The following is a 21771-nucleotide window of genomic DNA, read 5'->3' as shown; positions in this document are numbered from 1 at the left end:
TCTCCAAAGAGCTGCTGCACTAGGGCATCTTCTTTAAGTTTTAAGGAGGTAAACAGGAAAAAAACCCACCCACATCGCATTAGACATCGCATCCCGATTTCATCGGCTCTGCAGCCGCCTTAGCCGATGCGTGTCTGCGATACACAAAGCCTTATCACGCGAACTCCAGCGAGACACCATGAATCACCGCCGCTCACAAGCACGGGGACTTTTCATTCCGGGAAGGAAGCGGCAGCGGCTCCCACCCCAGTCGCACCAGGAACCGCGTCGGGAGCCCAGCACGCCTCGGGCTCCGCACGCAGCACGAGCATGCAGAGCGTCTCTAGAGCTCATATCATCCATTTATTAAACTCCCCCGTGAACCCAAGCCCAGGTCAGGAGGGCTAAGTGTTTCGCTGGCTAAAAGGCCATCCCAGGGACACATTTCCTCAAACTACCCTGGTCCAGAGCTACCACAGCCTTATACTCATCATACACCGGCTGCGGCTCAGCCTGTGCCGAAACCTGTGCCACCGTGCCGGCAGGGTATTTCCAGCTGCACTAGGCAGGGTGCACTCGGGGCTTGCCTGTCCTGGGGGGAAGCACACCTCCGACCACGGCACAGAGCCTCTGCTGTCCCCCTTCAAGGATGCTCGCAAGGGCCCGCACTTGCCTTTCTCAGCACAGGTAATAGAGAATAGGCTCAGAGCAAGAGGAATAGGTTTTTGCTAAGCCAAGTCACGTAGGTCGAAAAGCAGACAAGTTTGGGGGTGCAGAACCCTTCTTCAGGTCACTTGATACAGAAGTGCTCAGGAAAGCAATGTAAAACCTCAATTTCTACACAGAATTAACCACCAAATAAGCAGCATGGGAAAAAAAACAAAACCAAAACCCACCTCATCCTCCCCTGCAGCACTGGGCTGAACAGGAAGGAGGGATGGGAGACATGCACACTGCAAATTCCACGTTAAAAAAGCCAAACTACAGCGTGAGATACCTCCACAAAGCACGCACGCGTTCACACTGCCTGGCCTGGGACTCCAGCACCTCGCACAGCCCTGGGAGCTCTTCTTGGCACAGGACCGGCCCACAGGAGGGCACGACCCGAGAGGCAAATCTGGCGGCTGCAGAGCAAGGATTTTACCAAGCAAGTTACCTTCAGTACCAGTCGGGCAGGGGGAGACTGGCCCATCGTACCCAGGGCGTTATAAGGCACACAGGTGTAAGTGCCGAGAGCATCTTCGGTTGCCTCCTCTATCCGGATCGACCCGTCTTCCAGCAGGTTCCAGCCAGAATACTGCGGTGGGAAGAAAGAGGGAGCTGACTTATCTTACGCCCACCACAGCTCATTATTTTCTCTTCAGCCAAGCCCCCCACCTAAGCCCAGGGCGGCTGTCACGTCCCCGGGAGATGCCAAATTCAATTGCCAGCATCCCAGCTATCTCCTCGACTGCAGAGAGAAAAAAACGTGGGCAAGATCAGCCGGTCCGAACGCAGCCCTCCCGGGGAGGGTTGCCCTGCTCTGCATGCACTTGATGACATGTGGGCTTATGCTGCTGCTGCTCCCCTCCCCACTACACAGCCAGGCTTCTTCAAGTAGCCCGAAAGACTGAACATCAGAATCTATCACACCCCAAGTAAAACCCGGTGGCACCAAGGAGATGAGTCCACCAGAGGGGCTGAGGGCACCAAGGGCGAAGAACCCACAGCAGCAACAGGTTTAAGTGGAATTAAAACTTTAGATCGTTAACATTCAAGCAAAAAGTTTAAAATACCGAGTGTTTTCTTTAAATATTTAATGGCTAATATCCTTGCTCAGACTATCAAACCGTGATTATAGGATGACAGAGACTTGTTAAAAGGGTCTTTTAACTATCAGTTGCCATTGGAAAAAAAAACAGGGCCATTAGGAGGTCACTTCAGAGGGAAGCAGGCATTAGGTCTGGGAGAGGCAGACAGCACGTCTACAGGCGCCCTGGGCTCCACGCAAGAACACGAATTAACTCTGCCCACAGCTGATAAGGAAAAGCAGCAGCATCCCACCCACGGGGCTTCTTCTCTCCCAGCAACAGGCTGGACCCACAGGGTGCTCAGCGATGCTCACTGGCGTTTGCAGAGGACGCGAGGTTCCGAACCTCCCCGTGCCCCCACGCATCCCTCCCTGGGGGCTTCGTTACCTTCTCGATTCGCAGGGGACGTCCGTCTTTGTTCCACTTGACCAGAGTGACCGGGGGCTCTGCCTCGACCGGGCAGCGGATGTATCCATGTATCCCGATGGGAACGTAGATGACGGGGGGCATGTTCACCACGCGGGCAGGATCTGGGAAAGCAGCACCGCCGCGTTGGCACAAGGAAGGAGCCCACCTCTCCCCCACCACCCGGCTTCGGAGGATCTGCATCGCTTTTATAATGAATTCCAAACCTAAAGACCACCTTGGCTCCCGGAGGCTGTTACCTCCAGGCTTGCTACACACAAATCCGCTGTAATACCTGGCATTTCTGGGAGGCTTTACTCACACCCAGGGTGTTCCTACCCGGGGTTCGTTAAAAGTTGCACTTAAGAAGAACATTAAATACCCCTGCTCTCACATCCACGCTGAAGCCCCAGCTGCCCCATCACGCTCAGCCTGCGGGACACGCGCATGGTGCGGTGCACACCCAGCGAGCCACCCGCCTGCCCTGCAGCCCGGTTTTGCACACTAGCAGTGCAAACTATTTCCATTCCCAAGCCCTAAAACACACCAACTGCAGCAAGCCAGATGGGAGAAGGGACCGGTGGCCGGGCTGCCGTGAGCCCTTTTACCTCCAATCTGTTTGTACTCGCAGCTCGCGTCTCATCGAGGGTGGGTCTCGCTGAGCATCAGCCACCCCCACCCTTCCCAATGGGATGCAAAAAGCTTAAAATACATACCTACCCCCCCCGCCACGCTGCACCACCCACGCAGCGAGGCGCCTCGCAATCCTCCAGTCTAGAATGTGTCATTAACAGTGCTTCTAAGAGCTTTTTAATTAAGTGCGAGTGGGTTGGAGAGAATCTAGACTTTCTTTAATAAGAAGCTTTTTTTTTTTTAAAAAAAAAAGTTACTTTTAATAAGAAGAGCGAGTATTTCTACAATCTCGTCTAGACACCGGCAGCGCGAGGTTACGAGAAAATCCTGATGGGGCTTACGATGCATTGAGGGATGAGTGCATTTTTTTGGGGTGCAGCATCCCTGCCCTGCTGATGCAAAAACGCTAAGCTGGGGGTAAAGGTAAGGTGTTTAGGAAGAAGGAATGGAGGGTGCAGGGGTGCCCCCTCCTTAATCACTTTCTTGGGGCAAAAGCTACCAGATTTGGGAGCTCTGCTCCCTCCCTGCTGAAACACGTAACCCCACCTGCTCCCCCGGCAATGGCACCGTAACCCAGATTGCCAAGCGCTGCATATGGAGCAGGCATTACCCCCTCCGCTTAACTCCACCTCTTAGGAAATGTAATCAAGGGCTCTGGCGGAGCGGGAGAGGGTAATGGGATCGAGCCTTTCACTACTAGGTCACTGGCTGGGGGCCAGCCCGGCTGCTAATGACCCAGAGCCGTGTCCCCGTCTGACGGCTGCTTCGGGGGCCGGGAAGCCTCCCTCCCCCAGGCATCATCAGACGGGAAGGTTGGCTCTGGAGGAAAGGGGTTCGCAGCGTAAAAAGCCAAGCGCACCTCCCCGTGCTGAAGCTTTGCGCGGCCCTCTGCACAGCAGATTGTCCAAACGCCGTTTTTTCCTGCCATTAGACCTATTTTTAGCAGCTATCAGCCTTGACGAGTGGTCCTGGATTAGCGGCAGGGCAGATTTAATGGTCTGAAGCCACGTGCTTTCCCAAGAGGCGCCCGGCTGGGCACATCCAAGCCCCAAATCATGCCTCTGCCTGGGCACGGCACCAGTCACACCGTCCCCCTGCCCCTTCATCCATCCCCACAGGGAAAGGATGGGACCTACCAGCCCTTCTCGCAGCGGTTCCCCACTGGCGCGGGGTTTCCCGCTAACCAGCACTGGATCTACAGGCAGCAGCTCTAAGGCAGCTTTGAAAACCCGGGTCACAAGCTCAGTTTGCTCAAGCCTGTCTTTCATTATAAAATAAAACCTCTGCAGTCTTTTACAGCAGAGCAATATTGCAATTGCGAGCGGCAGCAATTGAGGCCATTACTGTCGAATGCCACAGGACGCCGGTGGCACACTACCCATTACCGCCCGGGGAGCCCGAGAGAACAAGCGTGGGAAGCAACGCTCCTGCTCCAGCCCCTTCTCCTCCGCTTGTTTAGATCAGTTACCGCCTGAAAAATATGTCACGCAAAGCTACCGAGCTCACAGAAAAAACACGCCATGGGAACAAGCCCCCATAATAAATACCGAAAAATACAAGCAGGTAGTTGAGACTGAGAGCCCCGATCTGGTGTTTCCCTGCCCGACACAACGCAGGCGGTGAGGACAGCGTGCTGGCAGCAGCAGTGGGAAGATGCCCACCTAGTCAAAAACCACTTGTACCAAAGGTGGACACCGGTCCCAGCTGAGCGGTGCTGCCCGGGGCGCTCAGGCTCTTGGCTTTCTTGTTGCCCGTCTCCTACGAGCACGTGTGGGATGCTCTCAGCCTTTTGCTGAGGACGATTGCACACCCATCCCACCAAGTCCGCTGTCACGTCAACCTGGGCCTCCCAGTATCATACTGGGACGAGAGCCACTGGGGCTGTTTCAGAGGTGGGTATTGTCAATCCCAGCCCCAGCCCTCAGGATCGGGCCCCGCTGCCTGCACTCACACTGCACCGTCAGGTAGGCAGAGGCTGATGGCGAGCGGCCCAGGCTGTTGCTGGGGATACAGGTGTATTTTCCAGCATCCTCTGGCTTGACGCGGAAAATGATCAGTGTCCCGTCGATCAGGATCCGCACTCTCAGCTTCAGGTCGCTGTGAGAGAAGAGGGGAGGACGATCGTGGGGAGACCTGGGGGGCAACGCCCACCCCGTCGGCAGCCCCAGCATGATTTGGGAGCTGGAGGAGGAGGACACATCGCCCCACGGGCTGCAAACTCACTTCTTGAAGTAGACGTTCTCCTCCTCCCAGTACCACAGGTAGGTGAGGTTCCCGGGGTACGCCTCGGCCTGGCAGGTGAAGAGCGCATCCTGGGAGATGTTGACCGTGATGTTCTCCGGAGGGGAAACGATGAAAGGAGGTCCTGGGGGGGGGCAGAGAGAGAAGTGTCACCCCCGCCAGTACGGGTGTCCCCACAGAGGGTTGCTCAGGCTCAGCTCCATCCCAGCACCCTTGGCTGGGAGCTGTCGGAGGGCTCCGGGGCAGAGCTGGCCCCGATCATGGGGCTGCCCTCGAGGAGCACTGTTATTCCCAGCTCCTTCTCCCCTCTCAACCCCTGCAGCTTTGGGGAGGGACCCCTGCACCCATGGCGCACAGCTTTGCTTCTCCCAGGGCACGGGAGCTCACATCTCCCTTCATCCCAAACACGTTTCCAGCAAAAATCCAGGGGGGAAAAAAACCAGCAAACTGCTGTGAGCTTGTGAACCTCCACAGCTTGCCACCACGAAGGAAAGCAGAGCAGAGGACACCCCACGCTCCCCTCTCTGCCAGTAGCTCTTGACCTAATTAAAGTTTTATTAAATGAAAGAGGGAGCAAGGAGCGGGAGGCCTGCCATGCATCACCACTCTCTGACAAGGCGCTTTGTGACAGCCTCGATCTTTTTCCCCGCTTCCCGAGCTGCCATCGGGGCCCAGCCGTTCATCGGCACGGCCGCTTCGGCACAGCCACCGCGGTGCCCCAATTAAGTGGATTTCTCCGTCCTACAAACGGGATGCAAAGCCACGGGGCAGCCAGCACGATGCTGAGCCCGCAGGGCTTGCGGGTCACTTCGGGGCAGCACCGCGGCCCTGCGGACCACGGAGTTCCCCCACGAAGCCCCCTCCCAGCCTCCCTGGGGATGCCAGCGGCCGAGGGGGACCCCGAGGGGTTGGGCTGGAAGGTCTCACCTTGAACGAGCAGGCGCGTGGTGTGCACAGCCTCCCCCTGAATGCTGTACGCCCGGCAGGTGTAGGCACCCCTGTCCTCCCGACTGACGGAGAGCACCGTCAGGCTCCCATCGCTCACCTGCGGATGGCAAGGGAAGACCCTCAAGCGCGGGCAGGGACCCCCGGGGGTGAGGGGGGATGCACCCCGGCCCAGCGCCCTGCCTTTCTCCCCGCCGCCCGCAGCGGAGAGCTGCGGGGGCTTTCAGGGCCAGATGAGAAATGGGTTTCTCCGCGCTGCGAGACTTTGGATATTAATAAACCAACACACGCGTTCCTGCTCGACGCCAAGGGGAAGGAAAAAAGATAATAATTAAATAAATAACCCTCACAACGTATTCGTCTCCTGCAGAAGTGACTGACGGGCGGCAGGCTCCAAACCGCTCCTGCCACGCGCCCCAGCACCACCCGCGCTTCACAAGGAGCAAGATGCCTCGCCGGAGCATCCCCTGCCCCCGAGGGACCCGCTCCGCTGCTGGGGCGGGGTACGAGGGGGAGACCCCGGCTCGGCAGCCGTCCTCCCCACGGGGTCGCCTTGTAGCAGAGGAGCGGCCGAATCCCTCCCCGGGGACGCAGCGGAGGAAGGACGGGCGAGGGACTGTCACCCCTGGGCCAGCAGCCCCCCATGCACAGGGAGCCCTGCTCCCAGCCCGGCTCCGCCACTCCCGCCTCATTCTGCCTCATCCTTCTATTTCAATTAGTAACAAATGATTCCTAATTACTCTCATTAGTGCCTGCGCTGATTCCAATGCCTGATTTACCAATTACGGCTCAGGGGGGAATCTCTTCCCCGGGAGCCTCCGGGATGCAAAAAGGGTCCTGGGAGAGGAGCGAAGCTCTCCCTACCCAAACCACCCCCTGCCCCAGCCCCACAGCGTCCATCCCTGCCCGCGAGCCCCCCACCCCATCTCTGGGACCCACCGCAGCGACGAGAGTCCCTCCGGAGCAGCAGGGAAGGGGGCTGCCCTGAACTTGGGGGGTCTCAGCCTGCACCCAAGGGCAGGCAGCCTTAGAGGCTGCTGCTCAGCTGGGGAGGGGGGAACAGGCGTCTTCGCAAGGAGAAGTGCTGAGAAAGCACACGCGGCTCCAGGCACGGCGGAGCTGCCGCCGCCACGGTCCCGTCGATACCGTCCAAGCCGGCGGGACGCCCGGGAGCCCCCGCAGCATCCCCCGCCAGCCCCCGTCACCCACCTACCTGGTACTTGCCGTTGGCACCCAGAAGGTCTCCCTCTTTCAGCCAGGTGACGATGGGCTTGGGGTTGCCGAACGCCATGCAGGTCAAGGTGACGCTGCTGCCTTCCTTCGCCTCTACGTACTGCGGCGGCGTCTCCGTGAAGGTGGGGGGAGCTGTGGGGAAGGGGAGACTGCCGTGACCCCCCCCCGTTTCACCCGTGGCCGCTGTGGGTCTGGGGAGAGGGTCCCAGGGACAGAGGGAAAGCTGCCGCCTGCAAAGGGGGGACACGCTGCACATCCCCGCGGCGGGGTTGGGACCAGCCCAAAAGCGAACGGGGCTGCGGGGACAGGGATGACAGTGGCTGTCACAGGGGCTGTCCCTGGTGAAACCCCGCACAGCACCCCAGGCCCGTCTCCCCCCACACACACACACATTAACTTGCTACTGTCAAAACATGGGAAAACACCGCAGTGCAGCTCGAAAGGCTCCTTTCCTGATTAAAGAGGCTGGCAGGATTACAGCCCGCCCCTAATTACCAGCAGTTGTTAAAGCCCACTTTCGAGGAAGACAGGTTGGCAATTTAATCTGCTCGGGGGGAAAAAAAAAAAAAAGAATTATATTTTCTTTCTCCCCAAATGATATTTATTTTCCCCCTAAGAAAATTAAGCGTTGTAAGGCGCTGGGGGAAAGCCACAGCCTTCCCCCTGAAAGCAATTCCTCAGGCCGGGAGGATTATGGTTATTATTGTGTTATTAAGCCCCTGTGTGCCCTGTGCTGCGTAAAACTCAAGAAGTGCCCCATTTTGCAAAAGATGTCGAGCCCGTGGAGGGACAATACACCTGGGGCCGACGGCCACTTCCAGCCCCTCGGGCCAGCAGTTTGCAGGATCTGTGCACGTGGTGAGGGTGAAGCAGGCAGCATCCTCCTCCTCTCGCTTCCTTCCTGCCCTCCTTCCCAAGCCCTCCGAGCTCATTAGCCGGCAGGAGGAAGGCAGCCTCGCCGGGCAGCATCTCTCCCTTCACGCAGGCAGCAGCAAGGCAGGGCAGCGGGCAGGGACGGGGCTGCACAGCCCCACGTGCAAAGCTCCTGCTCGCTAATTGGGCTCGATTAAGTGGCTCTGCTCCATGCCGCAGCCCAGCCATCCCCCTCGAAAGGTTAAATTAATTGCTCAAGGTCAGGCAAGACCAGTGAGGAGCCACCAGCACCTCCAGCCACCCCACTGCAGCAGGAGCGGCACAGCCCTGCTGCTGGGCTAAAAATAAAGACGCCTCCTGATGTGGAGACTGACAATTTGCCAATTAGTTTAATACGCAGCCTTAATAAAATGAAAAAGTAATTTGAGTAAATCTGAATTTCAAGAAAATAAAGATTTGATATTCTGATCTGTTTGTTAAGAGGAGATTCGTTCCAAGCCCCGTTTCTTGATGTCTCTCCTTTAAACAAGCTCCACGTAATTAAGCTGCGGAATCCCTAATAAAAGTTGGTCCCTTTTTAAGTCACGCCCTGGCTGGAGCAGTCAGCCTGGATGGCTTCAGGCTCGCTTGTCTGCAAGGTGCAGATACCATCAAGGTCCAGAAATCAAAGGGAAACCCGTCTTGGCACCGGCACCGCACGCAACCCGCCGGCGATGCTGCAGCCCACCCCGCCGGCGATGCCCCCGCCGCGCCCGGCTCACCGTTGACCGTGAGGTGGACCCAGCTGCCGTTGTGGAAGGTGTCGTACTGCTGGTCCAGCATGAGCACTTTGCACTCGTACCAGCCCTGGTCCTCGGAGCGGACCTGCTCAATGCGCAGGGAGGCTTTGTCGTGCAGGCTGGCCCGGCCTGCGGGAAGAGCGCAGCCGTCAGCTCGGCAGCCCCCCGTCCCCGCGTGATGTCCCCCCAGCACCGGACCGGCCCCCCCAGAGCATCGCGGCAGGGGACCCCCAGCCCGGCGCAAGCACTGAGCAGCTGCAGCAGCTTTGCGGCCGGGCAGCGCCCTGCCCTCCCCGGTTTTGGGGCTGGTCGAGTCCCACGGCACGGCACAGCGTGGCATTGCCGGCCAGCGAGACGCTCGCCTGGCTGGGGAGGGCAGAGCAGGCTGCCGCGGCCGGGCAAGCTGCCTTCAGCGGCGCCTGCCCGCAGCGACGCCGGCCTTCTGCTCCCAGCCGGGGGCTGGCGGCGATACAGCCGGCAAGCGGGCGCACCCCAAAGCCTTTCCTCGGCCTGGGAGCCTCCCAAAAAGCAAGGCAGCCCCAGGCTGACCCTGCGCACAGCCCGGGAAACCGGACCGGCAGCAAAGCAGCCCGAACCTCCACCCCGGCCACCAGGTTCCAGCATCACTCGTGCATGAGCCAAGTTTGGCAGGGCTCAGCCCAGGCTCGGGTGCTGGCATCCTCATTTGCCAGGGGAGCAGTTTGGGCAGAGGAAGCCCTGCAGAGCCTGGAAGCGGCGTAAGGCTCAAAGAAGGTCCCCTGGACAGTGGTCCCTAGGGAATGGCGTCTCAAAATGGGTCTGTCCCATCACGCCACCCCACTCGCGGCTGGTCCCCAGCTCAGAGACCCCAGCAGAAGCCACCGGCCACGTGGGGCTGGTGGCACGTTGGCAAGAAGGCCACATGGGCTCCGGCAGCTCCAGCCCGCCACCTCCACCCGGCACGTGGCCCCGGCTCCATCCCCACCATCCCGCCAGCATCGCCCCCCCCCTCCAGGCTCACAGCTGCTCCGGGGCGCAGCAGCCGCCGCCGCCACGCGTCACCCCGGGTTTCTCTGCCTCGCTTGCTCCCGTCCCACACAGCCCAGCTGGCTTCCTAGCGCTGCTGCTTAATTAAAACCAACTGGGTGGAAAGCAAGCGACGAGAGGCAGAGCCCGCGCGGTTTCCAACAGGGGAGCGGATGGAGCGGAGCTGCGCATCCCAGGCTGCGCCGCAGCCGGGACCCGGCACGTCCCCCTCGCACCCCCCCGACTCACCGGCATACTCCGGGTCGACATGGGGAGGGTAAAACCCAAACTTGATGAAGATGGGGATGGGGACGCCGAACTTGAACCACTCCACAACATAGGGAGGGGGCTGCCCCGTGAGCGGGTGGATCACGTCGCATCCCAGGATCACGCTCTCGCCAGCGCGAGCGGTCACAAACTCGGGCTCCTCCCTCGAGCCGAGGGCACCTGCGAGGGGGCGAAGGAAGAAACCGTGGCTGCTCCCACCACTGGACCCCGGCATCAGCAACAGCTGAGGACCGGGACCCCCGGGAAAGCCACAGCGGAGACTCTGCCCCTCCCCAGCTGCCTGGCTCTGCTGAGGGCATCCCCCAGGGATGGGTGTCCTCCACCAAGGGGGGTTCCCCACGCCCCTCCACCCAGCTCCAGGGCTACCCCAAGCCACCACAGGACTCAGGATGGTGACCATCAAGCACCCGCTGGCTTCCCATCCCCTGCGCTGGGGCAAGGGTGGGGTGAGGCAACCCGGCGGGGGTTTTGGGGATACCCCCACTCTCAGCAGAGAGGGTGCGCGCAGCACACCCAGCACTGCTCCCCACCGAGCAGCACCATCAGGGCTGCCCCACATCCCCGTGGTGGGTAAAAGGCCATTCCGGCAGCCACGCTTGAGCCCCTGCATCCTCCGGCAAGTGGGACCGAGCGTGCAGGGTCCCACTCGAGGTGGGTGTGCGCTGGTGTGCCAGCCCCGGGGATCCGGCGTTCCCACGGGAGCAGTCCCAGAGCTGGCTGAGCCCCCGGGGCAGCGATGCTCCGGCCAAGCCCGCCCGTCCTCGGGTGTCCCCGAGAGCCCCAGGCCTGAAACCCGGCTGCGACCTGCGCGTCGAGTCTGGCACCCGGCTCCCAGCCGGGGTAATTAAACAGGGCTTCGGTCTCCGCCTCAGACGAAGGCACCGCTCCACCCCGGCCGTGCCTCCCCGCTCAGCTGCAGCCTGTCGTCATCCTGCTCTCGCCATCAGCAGCAACGCTGCATCCTCAGCACGGCTTTCAGAAAGGGAGAGGGAAAACCCAGGGCTGGGGGGGAGCCGAGGCCGGGGGGGTCCCCAAAACTGCAGGCGCAGGGTTCAGCCCCACATCTCCCTTCCCATCAAGGGAGGGCCCCCTCTTTTGCTGGCACACGCAGCCGCCGCCTGCTCCGGGGGGGATGCTCGGGGAGCGATGCTTGGGGAAGCACGTTCCCAGTTCCCACTCCTCCGTGCTGCTCCTCGGGGCCGCCGGTGATTGGCGGCGAGTGACATCACCGCTTCCCCGCCGCGGGAGACGAGCATCACCGGCTATTTTTGGCTCCGGCACAAGCGCGTACCGGCGAGAGGCCCGCGCCGTGCCACCCCACGGGCTCACCGGCTGCATGCCCCCATGGGAAGGGGTGCGGGCTCTGCCGGCAGCCCCGGCCGCAGCCAAAACCCCCTCCCTGCTGCAAGGTGCAACGCTGCAGAGGAGCACGGCCCTACGGCCAGCCGGGCGTCCCCGGTCGCGGCAGCACCGGCAAGCTGAGCACCGTGGCTGGATGACGGCTGTTTAACCAGGAGGGCTGGCTGGGGGCAGCGGGGAGGGCGATGCCGGGGTGCAAAGCCGTGAACCATCTGCAAGGAGCGGACGCTGCACTGCACGCCCGCTGCAGACACTCGGCCCCGCTACGGCGGTCCGGCACAGCCACGTACCTGCTGGACGCCATCCGGGCAGGGGGAATGCTGTGCGCACAGGCACAATATGCACGCACACACATGTGCCCCGCTCCTGCACCCCAGTTTGCACCACCCTGACGACGCTCTTGCACCTCTCCGTCCCTCGTTATCGCTGCATCGCTGATGACCTCAGGCGTTCACACCCTGACAGCGGGGACGGTGTCAGCCCTCCCCTGCCGAAGAGCTGCAAGGACCCATCCCAACCCCGCTGCACCCATCCGGGGGGCTGCGGTGTGGGGCTGGGAACTCCCTTCCCTGCCCACGGGCCCCCCGCACCAAACAGGGACAGCAGCTGTCACGTGCTGCTCAAGAGCATCCAAGGACACGCGCTTCCCCGGCTGCCTCGCCCAGCGAGCGGGTCCCCGGCACCCCGCCGTCTTCAAAGGGACGGTCCTGCTTCCCACCGGCAGCGGAGGACGGAGGGGGCAGCGGCCCCAGCCCCTGCCCGAGCCCCCTGCCCACCCGAGCCCACCAGCTCCTGTGGGGTACCAAGGTGGGATCTCAGCTTCCAGCTCCTGAACACCAATCGCAGCCTGGGACGCCGAGGCTTGCCCAGCTGGAGAAGCGCGCTGCCCCAGAGGCCACCCAGACGCTCCGGGGATGGGCAACAAGGAGTCGCGCTCTCAGCCCAACGCCCGGGGCCCCAGACCAGCTCCCCAGCAAACTGGTGAGCGACGTCCCCGGGGAGGGGACAAACTCGCCGCTCTGCCAGACCCGCGCCCGGCCAGGGCCGCCCGGGCAGAGGAAAATAGGTCAGGCCCGGCAGCTCGCAGCGCCGGTGTCTGATCGCAAGGCCGGTGGGGAATTGCACGCACGGCTGAGCATCGCCTCCCCACGCGCACGGCCGCCTGGCAGCCACGGTGGCTAACCGGCCCCCGGCTCTCCCCAGCTGCCACCCGCCCCGCCACCGGCCCCCGTGCCCTCCCGTCCCCGCTTCTGGAGCCATCGGGAAAGCAGCGGGGAGAGGTTTTACAGATCCCCACTCACGTCTCCCCAGATGCCCAACCTGCTAACCCTGCGCTCCCAGTCACGACCAGGTTTGCCTTCCACGTCCTGGCCGCTGAACCATGCGAGCGATGGAGACTGCAGCTCTCAGTTAAAAGAAGCTTTTCTCACCCCCAGATTTGTGGGGAAACACTTGAACACAACCTGCAGACGCCAGAAGAAACACAGAGCAAACAGACAGGGTATTTTTAAACCCACTTGATTTTCCCAGCCAAGTTCAGGGGGGTTTCAAAGCTCAATCCGTGGTTTGGAAATAGGGTCAACATCAGGGAGCCGCAGCGGGGATGCGGACCCCAAATCCCTCCATGGTGCGGGAGCTCGCGTGAAGCCGAGGGATGCCTCGTAAAGAAAAACAAGTAATCAACAGGCTTCGTCATCCAAGCGGATCCAGGAAAAATAAAAGCACGCCGTGTGCCAGGAGGCAAGAATACAAGATGTGGAGGTGGAGTTGAACAGCATCCCAAAGGGAGAGGAGGGAAGGCTGCCGCCACGTAGAGACGGTGCCACCGCGGGGCTCCCCAGGATGGCGATGCTGAGGCTGGGAAGACCCTCGCCCGGGTCTGGGCATCCAGTTCCTCCCATCCCGGGAGCAGAGACGTAAAGGCAGCTCAGAACTTGGTGAGGCTGGGGGTATCCAGCAGCTCAGGTGCACCCGCTTGAAGCGAGACCCTTCCTGCAGATGCTTCGTGAGGAGGAGGCAGCCATGGCAGAGCGGGTTTCCAAATGAAATAGCCCCGCACCTCAGCTCGCAGTGGGGATAACCACCCATCCCACGGCCAAGGGACGATGGCAAAGCACCCGGGAAGGCTGCCCTGCCTTGCCCAGCGGACATCCATGCCCTGGGTCAAAGAGAGGGGATCCCATCCTGACCCCAAACCCCAGGCACGCATCCCCATCCCTGCCCCACCACGGGGACAGCCAAGGGAGCAGGCACGAGGTCCCGAGTCTGTGGACCTCTCCTCCCTGCCGAGCGGAGACGAGATCTGCTCTGACACAGCCCGCTCGCATCGGCGGAGGCGGGATATGAAGGGGATTCTCTGAGGACAAGGCCACCAGCGTGGCATATGGAGGCCGGCAGGGAAGCAGAGCAAGCAGCCAGCGCCATGAAACAAGGAGGGCAGCGACCACAGCCCAGGGCAGGGGACAGGGACCACCTGCTGCAGGGACCCCGGCTGCTGAGGAGGCAGGAGATCCGCCTGCCCCTCACCTCCCTACCCCCCAACAGCTCGGTGGGGGCTGCACATCCCCCCCCACCCGCTTGGGGGTACCCACAGCCCCCCGAGAGCACCCGTCTGTCCCCTGACGGGGGGGCAGCCCCAGGGGCCGGGAGCGCAGCCCTCGCCCCCTCCCCCAGCGGGAAAGCAGCATCTGGGCTTTCAGCGCGATTCCTGTGTTTTAAACCCGATTTTCCAGATGGATGGAGGGCGACGCGCAGGTCAAGTGACATGCCTCAAGGTCACGCGGGGCCGGCGGAGGAGCAGGATTAGCTGCGAGGGGTGGCTCGGCACCCCATTCACGGCGAGATGGTGACTTCAAACCCCGTCCCCAGGCACAAGGGGTGTCCTGCGGGACGGCCAACACCGTCCCCACGCAGGCAGGCAGACGCCCTGGCACCCCCAGGGGAGCACGCGTGCCCCGGGTGCCACCCCACGGCAGCGCCCTGCCCGCCACGGTGGGTTCCCACTCCCCGGGATGACACAGGTGGGATCGTGCCTAGCCGGGCAGCAGCTCAGCAAGCACATGTGCTAGCGCAGGCCAGTGCTCAGAGGGGCACAGAGACGGAGCATGCAAGAAAATTACTTCCTCGTGGTCACCCCGCTGTCCCCACTCCCACCTGGGGGTCCCCGGCGTCCCCTCCCTCTAAATGCCACCAGCCCAGAGTAGAGTATCCCCATGTGCCGCACGGCAGCTGCCTCGTGGGAGCCATCATCTCCCAGCAACGACCGGCAGCTACCTGCGCGCTCCCCGCGAGCTCCCTCCGTGCGCCGCGGGGCTGAGCGAGCAGCTGCGGCAGGAGGCTGGAGCCGAAACTGCTCCCAGGGGAGACCTGCTCCTTACACCCGGAGAGCGCTGCTGGGGTGCTGTGCACACCGACCCAGGGCATCCAGACCCACATCGCACCGGTACCCACAGGCAGGCTGCTCCCATCGCCCTCCCCACGGAGCGGCGCGTACCATCCCGACGCCTTCACGGCCCTCTGACTGGTAACTGGGATGCAGGCAGCGCTCCCAGCTGCCCGCCAGCAGCTCCTGAATCACGCTGTTCCTGGCTCAGGCAGCCCTCCCACCAACGCCAGCCTCTCCATCGTGAGGCAGGAGGAAGGGAGTTGTTTTTCCGAAGGCCAGCTTGTCGCTCAGGGCTCCCAGCTCGGGAGATGCCTACCGCAGGGGAAGGGAGAGGACTCCTCCATCGCCACGGCATGGGGCCAGACCCACTGCTCGCCCATCTTCTTCCAGGCTGAAGCCACAACCTCCAAGACAGAGGACTGGAGGTGAATGGGAGCTAACTCATACTGCTGCAGCTCCGGAGAGAAACTTGCAGGGTCCACCCGTCACCAGAGAAGCTGCATCCTCCAAGTCGAACAGCAACCAAGCCCAGAAAGCACCACCACAAAAGCCCTCCGGCAAGCCAAGTCAACGACCCAGACGCGCACGTCCCTCCCTGCCCCACGCACGCTCCCATCCAACAGGTCCAGAGGAGCAGAAATCTTCCAGGGAAGGATGGGAATGGGAGCTGGGCCAACCCCCTTGGCCAGTCCCGGTGCCAAACCATCCCCTTGCCAGAGGAGAGTGGGGCCAAAGCCTCATGTGCAAAAGCTGGCGGCTGCCTGTCCAAAACCCTCCATGGCCAAAGAGGCACGAGCCCTCAAGTGCAACACATCCCACCAGCAGCCCTGCACCTGGAGCGAGCAGGGGATGCAGCACCGGCACCGCCATGGCGAGCCGCTCCGACCGGCCAAGGTCAGCGCCGCGAGCATCTCCTGCCATGGTGTCCAGGCAGGGAACCTCTTCGACAGGAGCCCTCGCCTGGGGCTGGCGAAGCCAAATCCTCCCTCTGCAAGCCGCGCTGGCCAGATCCCCGAGCATCCCTGCTCACCGTGCAGTGCTGCGTCACGCTTGTGGGAGAGGGAGGAAAAGCCCCTCGGCGTCACGGTGCTGCCAGGAACACCAGGAGGCCGGATCCCTCCTCTGACACCCACTCCCAGCACGGTCACATCCCGGCTCTCCTCCCCCCTGCCGTAAGAGGGGATAACGCGCCCTCCTTCCCTCTCTGAGCCGATTAACGCCTGGAAAGCCCTCAGAGAGCTGGGCTGGGCAAGAGGGCTGCCCAGGACAGCACCGCTGCATCTCAGCCCGGTTCGACGAGGAGGAGGCAGCATGGGAGGATGGCCACAGCAAGGGGAAAAGCCCCGGCAAGGGCATCAGTACATAGCGAGTCCCAGCCCTGCTCCAAATCCCTGTCCCCAAGCGATATGGGGTGACAGGCCCCCATGAGGAAGGGATGGTGCTGGGGCCGAGGGGCTGCAGCGGCTGGGGCAAGTCCTGCAGGTTCCCCATCCCCACGTATCCCTCCTGCGGGGGCCGCGCCGGCCCGCTACACCCGGCACCCACCCACGCATTACTCACAGCACGCTCATTCATCACATACACGCCGCTCCGTACGCGCAACACCCCCGCGCCTGGGGTCCCCCGTACCCACCCACCCTCCCACCAGCTCCGAAGCCCCATCCGAGTGGCTCCAGGGTATTTCCAAGTTCCCAGGCACTGAGCTCGCCGCTCCGCTCCTCTCCAAGGCGGAGGAACTCTCTACAAACCGCTGCTGCAAACCACCGCCTCGCCACACCGCAGGATGCATTTCAGGCAGCCAGCAGCTTAACGGCAAGGGGGAGCCCCGTCCCCCCAAAATACATGGCCCCATCCTGACCCCCCCACCTCCAAAGGAGCCGGCTGCCAGGCAGGGATGCCAAGGGACCGTGGCAGGGTGCAGATGTGACCCCCACGCGCTCGAGGAGCGCCATGATGCAGGCGGGGGGCTGGGGTGCCCCGGCGCGTGCCCGGGTGCCCCCTCCCAACCCGCCCGCCGAGGCGCCGTGGGGAGGGGAGCAGCGGTGGTTGCCAGCCAGGCATCGCTCGCTGTCGGCAGCCGCCGCAACCCCACGGGCAGGGCTCGGTGACATGCAGGGCGCAGCTCCCGGGTCCCATCCCGGGTAGGGACCACCGGGATGCAGGGATCACGCCACGCCTGGCGAGGTATGGGCGGCAGGGATGGGAGTCAGTGCTGCACCAGTGGCAGGCAGCTCCCCTTTTACCTGCAGGGATGGCTGAAGGGGAGGGAGCTGAAGGAAAAGAAGCCAGAGCAGGAAAATCAGGGTTATTCCCTGCCGCTGTCTCCCTCCTGACCTTGGACAACCCTGTGCCTCAGTTTACCCCAGCGCAGCAGCCAGCCCGCGAGGGGGGGGCGGTGGGGAGGAGAGCAGCCTCCCTCGGACACGGGGGGAGCAAAGTCACCCCCAGACCCGCAGCCAGGAGCGGCCGGGGCACTGCAGGGGAAGGCACCGAATCGCTTCTGCATCTCTCCTTGCCCGGCCGGGCTACCCTTGCAGGGAAGGGCAAACGCTGCCTGCACCCCTCGGAGCTGCTGCCTGCCGCTCCCCCCAGGCTGGGAGAAGGAATGGGGGAGCGGGAAGTGCCTTGCCCTTCCCCTGCCTGCACTCCGGCGCCGGCCGGGGGCCACGCTGCCCGCCTCCCCCCCGCACCCGGCCAGGCGTGTCCCCCAGCAAGGGCTCGCACCCCGTCGGCTTCTCCCAAGGGGACTCTCCGAGCCCCCGCGCGGAGACCCGGGCAGCGAGGCAGGACCTGCCGCACACCAGCTCCCGCCAGCCTCCGCCCGCCTCCTGAACTTCCCGACGTGCAGCCGCTGCCCTCCGGGAGGTCACTGCAAAGCACAGAAAACGCCGAGCGCCTGCGGAAGATGCGCCGGGCGCTCCCAGCTCCCCCCCGGCAGCGGGGAATTACGGAACAGCCAGCGGCTGGTGGCAGCCGCGGCACCAGGGGCACGGGCAGCGCTCAGCCCCCCTGCAAAAGCACCGGAGAGGACGCAACCCACCCCCCAGCCCACCCGCCCGGAGCCGCAGCGCGCCGCACCCCCGGGGCGTGCGACCCACAGCCCCCTCCCGCTGCGAGCTCCCCGGTGCATGCAGCCCATCCCGGGGCACGCGCCCGGTTGCATGCACATCCCTCGCCCCGCAGCCGGTACACGGCGGGACACGGACACACACACACACACACACACAACAACGTCACACGACATGCAGACAACCGCCCCGCCGCCACCGCCCCAGAGAGCCCGGCGGACCGCCCCCCCCCCGCCGTGGGGCATCCCGGAGGAGGACGGCCCGCGGCCCCACTCACCTTGGACGGGCAGCCCGCGGGCGCCGAGCACACTTGCTACCAAAGCGGCCACATACCAAATCATAGTACTACCGGCCCCCGGTGCGCAGCATCTTCCGCCCGCCGGGCGGCCCGGCCGGGGCGGGGCAGGGCTGGCCGGGCCGGGGCAGGCCTCCCCGGGCCGCCGCGGCGCTGGCCGGGCCGGAGGGGCGGCTCAGGGCCGGCCGCCGGCCGTCGCCGCTGCGCCCATGCCGCCGCCGCGCTGCACCTGCCCTCCGCCGCACGGCGCGGGGCGCAGCCTAGCCTGCGCCCTTTAGCGGCTCGGTGCCGCCCCCGCCCGCCGCCCATTGGCCGCGCCCCGACGGAGTGGGCGGTGATTGGCCGGCGGCGCGGCCCGGGCCCGTTTCAAGGTGGGTTGGCGCGCGCGGGGCCCCTACGCCGCAGTATCATGCGCACTGCCGGGAGCGGCGGGCGGTGCGCCGGCTCGGCTCGGCTCGGCTCGGCTCGGCTCGGCTCGGCTCGGCTCGGCTCGGCTCGGCTCGGCTCGGCTCGGGGTCACCTCCGCCGCCCGGTCACCTCCCGACCGCCTCTGCCGCCCGCCCCGGAGCAACGTCTCCTCCCGGTCCCCAGATGTGTCCCCTTCACCAACTCAGCGTCACCTTCCCGCTCCCAGATGTGTCCTCTGCCCCAGTGCAGCATCATCCCCCTGCCCTGACGCAGTGACACCTCCCTGTCCCCAGCTCTGCCCCTGCTGCCATGCAGCATCCCTCTGACACCCCAGTGCCACTTTGCACCCACGCAGGGTCACCTCTCCGCCACGGGCTGAGCCACCTGCCCCCCGCACCAGCTCCGCATCACCCCAGCCAACGTCAGCTGTGCCTTCTGCCCCTGCCACCCTGCACCAGCTTGGGGTCACATTCACCTGCCACCCCGCACCCCACAACCAGCTCGGTGCCACTGCCACCCCTTGCACCAGCTGTACCACCTCCTCTTGCCACCCTGCCCCACCTGTGTCACCCCTCTCTGCTCCTGCTCTATGCCACTTGCCCCCACCCCTGACCCCCTGCACCCTACGACAGGCACCCTGTGTCCTTGGCACAGATAAGTGCCCTGCTGCACACACCCCTCCGTTTGAGACGACAGAGCTGGGGGCCACTCCAACAAAATCGACAGTCCCCCTGTGCTCTCCCATCTCAGCCCACCTCTCCTCCCTGCAAAGACCTCTGGTGATGCCAGATGGGCAAACAGCCGGGCTCGCTCCCCGAGGAGCATGCCAGCAGGAGAAACGGGCCACTGAACTTCCCCCGAGATGACAGGCAGCGCAGGAGGGAACGGGCTCGCACGGAGAGGGGGGCACACCGTTTTGTCCCCAGCACTCACCATCTTCCTGTTGCCCACACCGTTGGGAGAGTATCTGGGGAGAGGTTGGAGCATCTGCTGATCTTCCCACCTCTTCCTATGCTTGTCCTGGAAAGAGGCAAAAAATCCCAACCCTTGTAGAGGGGGAAGGCATTTGAGGAGCACAAGGAGCATCCCACCCCTCCTGCCCACAGTCACGCTCGGGTCAGGCATCAGCATGGCCCTGGGCAGGAGGCGAGCGCCACGAGGCTGGGCAGAGAGCATCCCCAGCCCAGCCTGAGCTCACGCGAGCTCCCGGGCAGTTTGCTTCCCCAGCAAAATCCAAGACCTCATAAAAGTCTGACTCAGCTCTTAGTCCCGAGGTCTGAACTGAAAGCTTGCAAATCTGCAAGGTGGGTCGGCAGCATTGGCAGAGCCAAGGACGACCCTTGCATTGGGGCAGTTTTGCTCGTGAAGCTGCTCTCCGGATCGCACGCTGAGCCGGGTCGGAGCAGCCTGGTTCCTGAGATTCAGGTTTGCAGCAGCCCGGCAGGGCAGAGCCCCTTGACCAGCACTCTCCCCACTCTGGCCCTGCTGGCTTCAAAGCACCCAAAAAATCCCAGCCATCACCCACTGCCCCCGAGGGAGCAAGTCCAAGGCTGGCAGAGCTCCATCCACCCTTGCCAAGCCAGAGAGTCGATATATTCTGGTCCAGCTGGAGTCCATGTTAGCAGCTGGATCATCTTCATGTCTTTAGCTGGGTTTTGCCACAATTTCAGAGAGGAGAAAAAATAAAGGGCATTGATGACACCTATGCTAACACAGCCCAGCACGGGAGGCATCAGGAGCCTGTGGTAGATGGGGAGAGCCCAGTCCCGCTCCCACCGTGTACCCCTCAGAGCCAAGCACAGCAGAGAGGCCCCACCAGCATCCCTCAAGAAACTGGAAATCTGGACTTGGGTTGGAGCACGGCTGCCGGTTCACACCCTTGTTTCTCCAGACTAATTTGCTGGGTTTATGAAATCCATTCCCCACTGTTTTCACACTTCTCTCCCTCTCTATTTATAGCCGGGTTTATTTACATGAACAGGGCACTCCGTGTACTTTCACGACAGTCTGCGGTGGCAGAGCCGGCAGCGGGCGAAGGCAGCAGGCAGCAAGGCAAGGCAAGGAGCACCCAGGCCCTTGGCCATGGCCGCCTTCTGCCCGCCACGTGGGAGGCAGACAGGAGCTGCTGGGGAATGAGCCGGAGCCGAATAAGCCACGCACGCGGCAGACCCACGCGTGGCCTGGACCCGTTCCCGCAGGGCACAGCGATGCATTCCCCGTGGGACGCAGGTGGCCCTGGAGCCGGCACCTTCCCACCCCACAGGTGAATCCCTTCTCTTTCCGAGAGGGAGCAGCTCTGGCAGCAGCGTTTCGCTGGCCTGAGCCTGTGTCTGTCTTTTGTGCCACTGGCCTGGGGATCCCTGTGGCCTCCCCAGCTCGAGAGGCGACGGAAAGGGGAAAAAAGTCATTGCAGACCAGGACTCAGTAAGACTGCCCTTGCCCCCCGCCCCACCGCACAGCCACGGGGAGCACAGCCTGCCACGCACGGCTGAGTCACTTGACAACTGCCCAGCGATAAATTTACCACTTTGCCTGAAAAGAGGGATAAAAGTGTTGTTGCTTTTTGGGTTGTTTTTTTTTTGAAAACTCTGACAGATGAGGCAGGAGTCCTCAGGCTAGCACAAGGGCAGGAGACTTGGGGGATGCAGCTCTCCCCATCGCATGCGGGATCATCGGGGGGAGACGCAGCCCCGGTCGAGCCTGCTGCCAGCTCCCATCTCAGGATCAGGGACAGAGGTTCAGGTTTGGGTATCAGCACGAGAAAAGCAGGAATGAGCTGCAAGTCCAGGCTGAAAATTCAGAGATTTCCAGACCTCGGAGCCATGAGGTTCTGGTTCAGCCTTCGCGTGGGGCAGCAAAAACACTTGGAGAGAGGCTGACCCGAGAATGGGGCTTCCCGGGGTGCTGGTCGCTGCCGCCCTCGCTGTCAGCGACCCGGCTGGCAGAGCAGGAGACCCCGGCTCAGCTGCCTCGCGCCCGGCCGCGGGATGCTCCAGCCCACGCGGGGCTGAGTCTCCCTGCACAAGTACATGATTATTCACAGCCTCCAGCATTTGCATGGTGGAGTCACGAGTCTCACAACACC

The 21771-nt window shown here is 63.0% G+C and overlaps 1 protein-coding gene across 1 annotated transcript in view; it reads right to left on the bottom strand.

Moving 5' to 3' along the window:
• The window catches only part of IGSF9B (immunoglobulin superfamily member 9B), a gene marked incomplete at both ends in the record, with an annotated part of 39726 nt that extends 21402 nt beyond the window's left edge, over nt 1–18324 (bottom strand). The window contains 9 exon segments of the mRNA XM_082009898.1: nt 1136–1276; nt 2157–2299; nt 4759–4904; nt 5031–5172; nt 5976–6093; nt 7207–7358; nt 8861–9007; nt 10133–10330; nt 18261–18324. Coding sequence (XP_081866024.1) covers nt 1136–1276; nt 2157–2299; nt 4759–4904; nt 5031–5172; nt 5976–6093; nt 7207–7358; nt 8861–9007; nt 10133–10330; nt 18261–18324 — 1251 coding nt within the window.
• Nucleotides 18325–21771: the final 3447 nt, after the last annotated feature.

Source organism: Phaethon aethereus, assembly GCF_964289735.1.
Source record: "Phaethon aethereus genome assembly, chromosome: 23".
In the NCBI taxonomy this organism is placed as follows: domain Eukaryota; kingdom Metazoa; phylum Chordata; class Aves; order Phaethontiformes; family Phaethontidae; genus Phaethon; species Phaethon aethereus.
The sequence above is the reverse complement of the archived record's forward strand: the minus strand, read 5'-3'. Positions and strand labels throughout refer to the sequence as shown.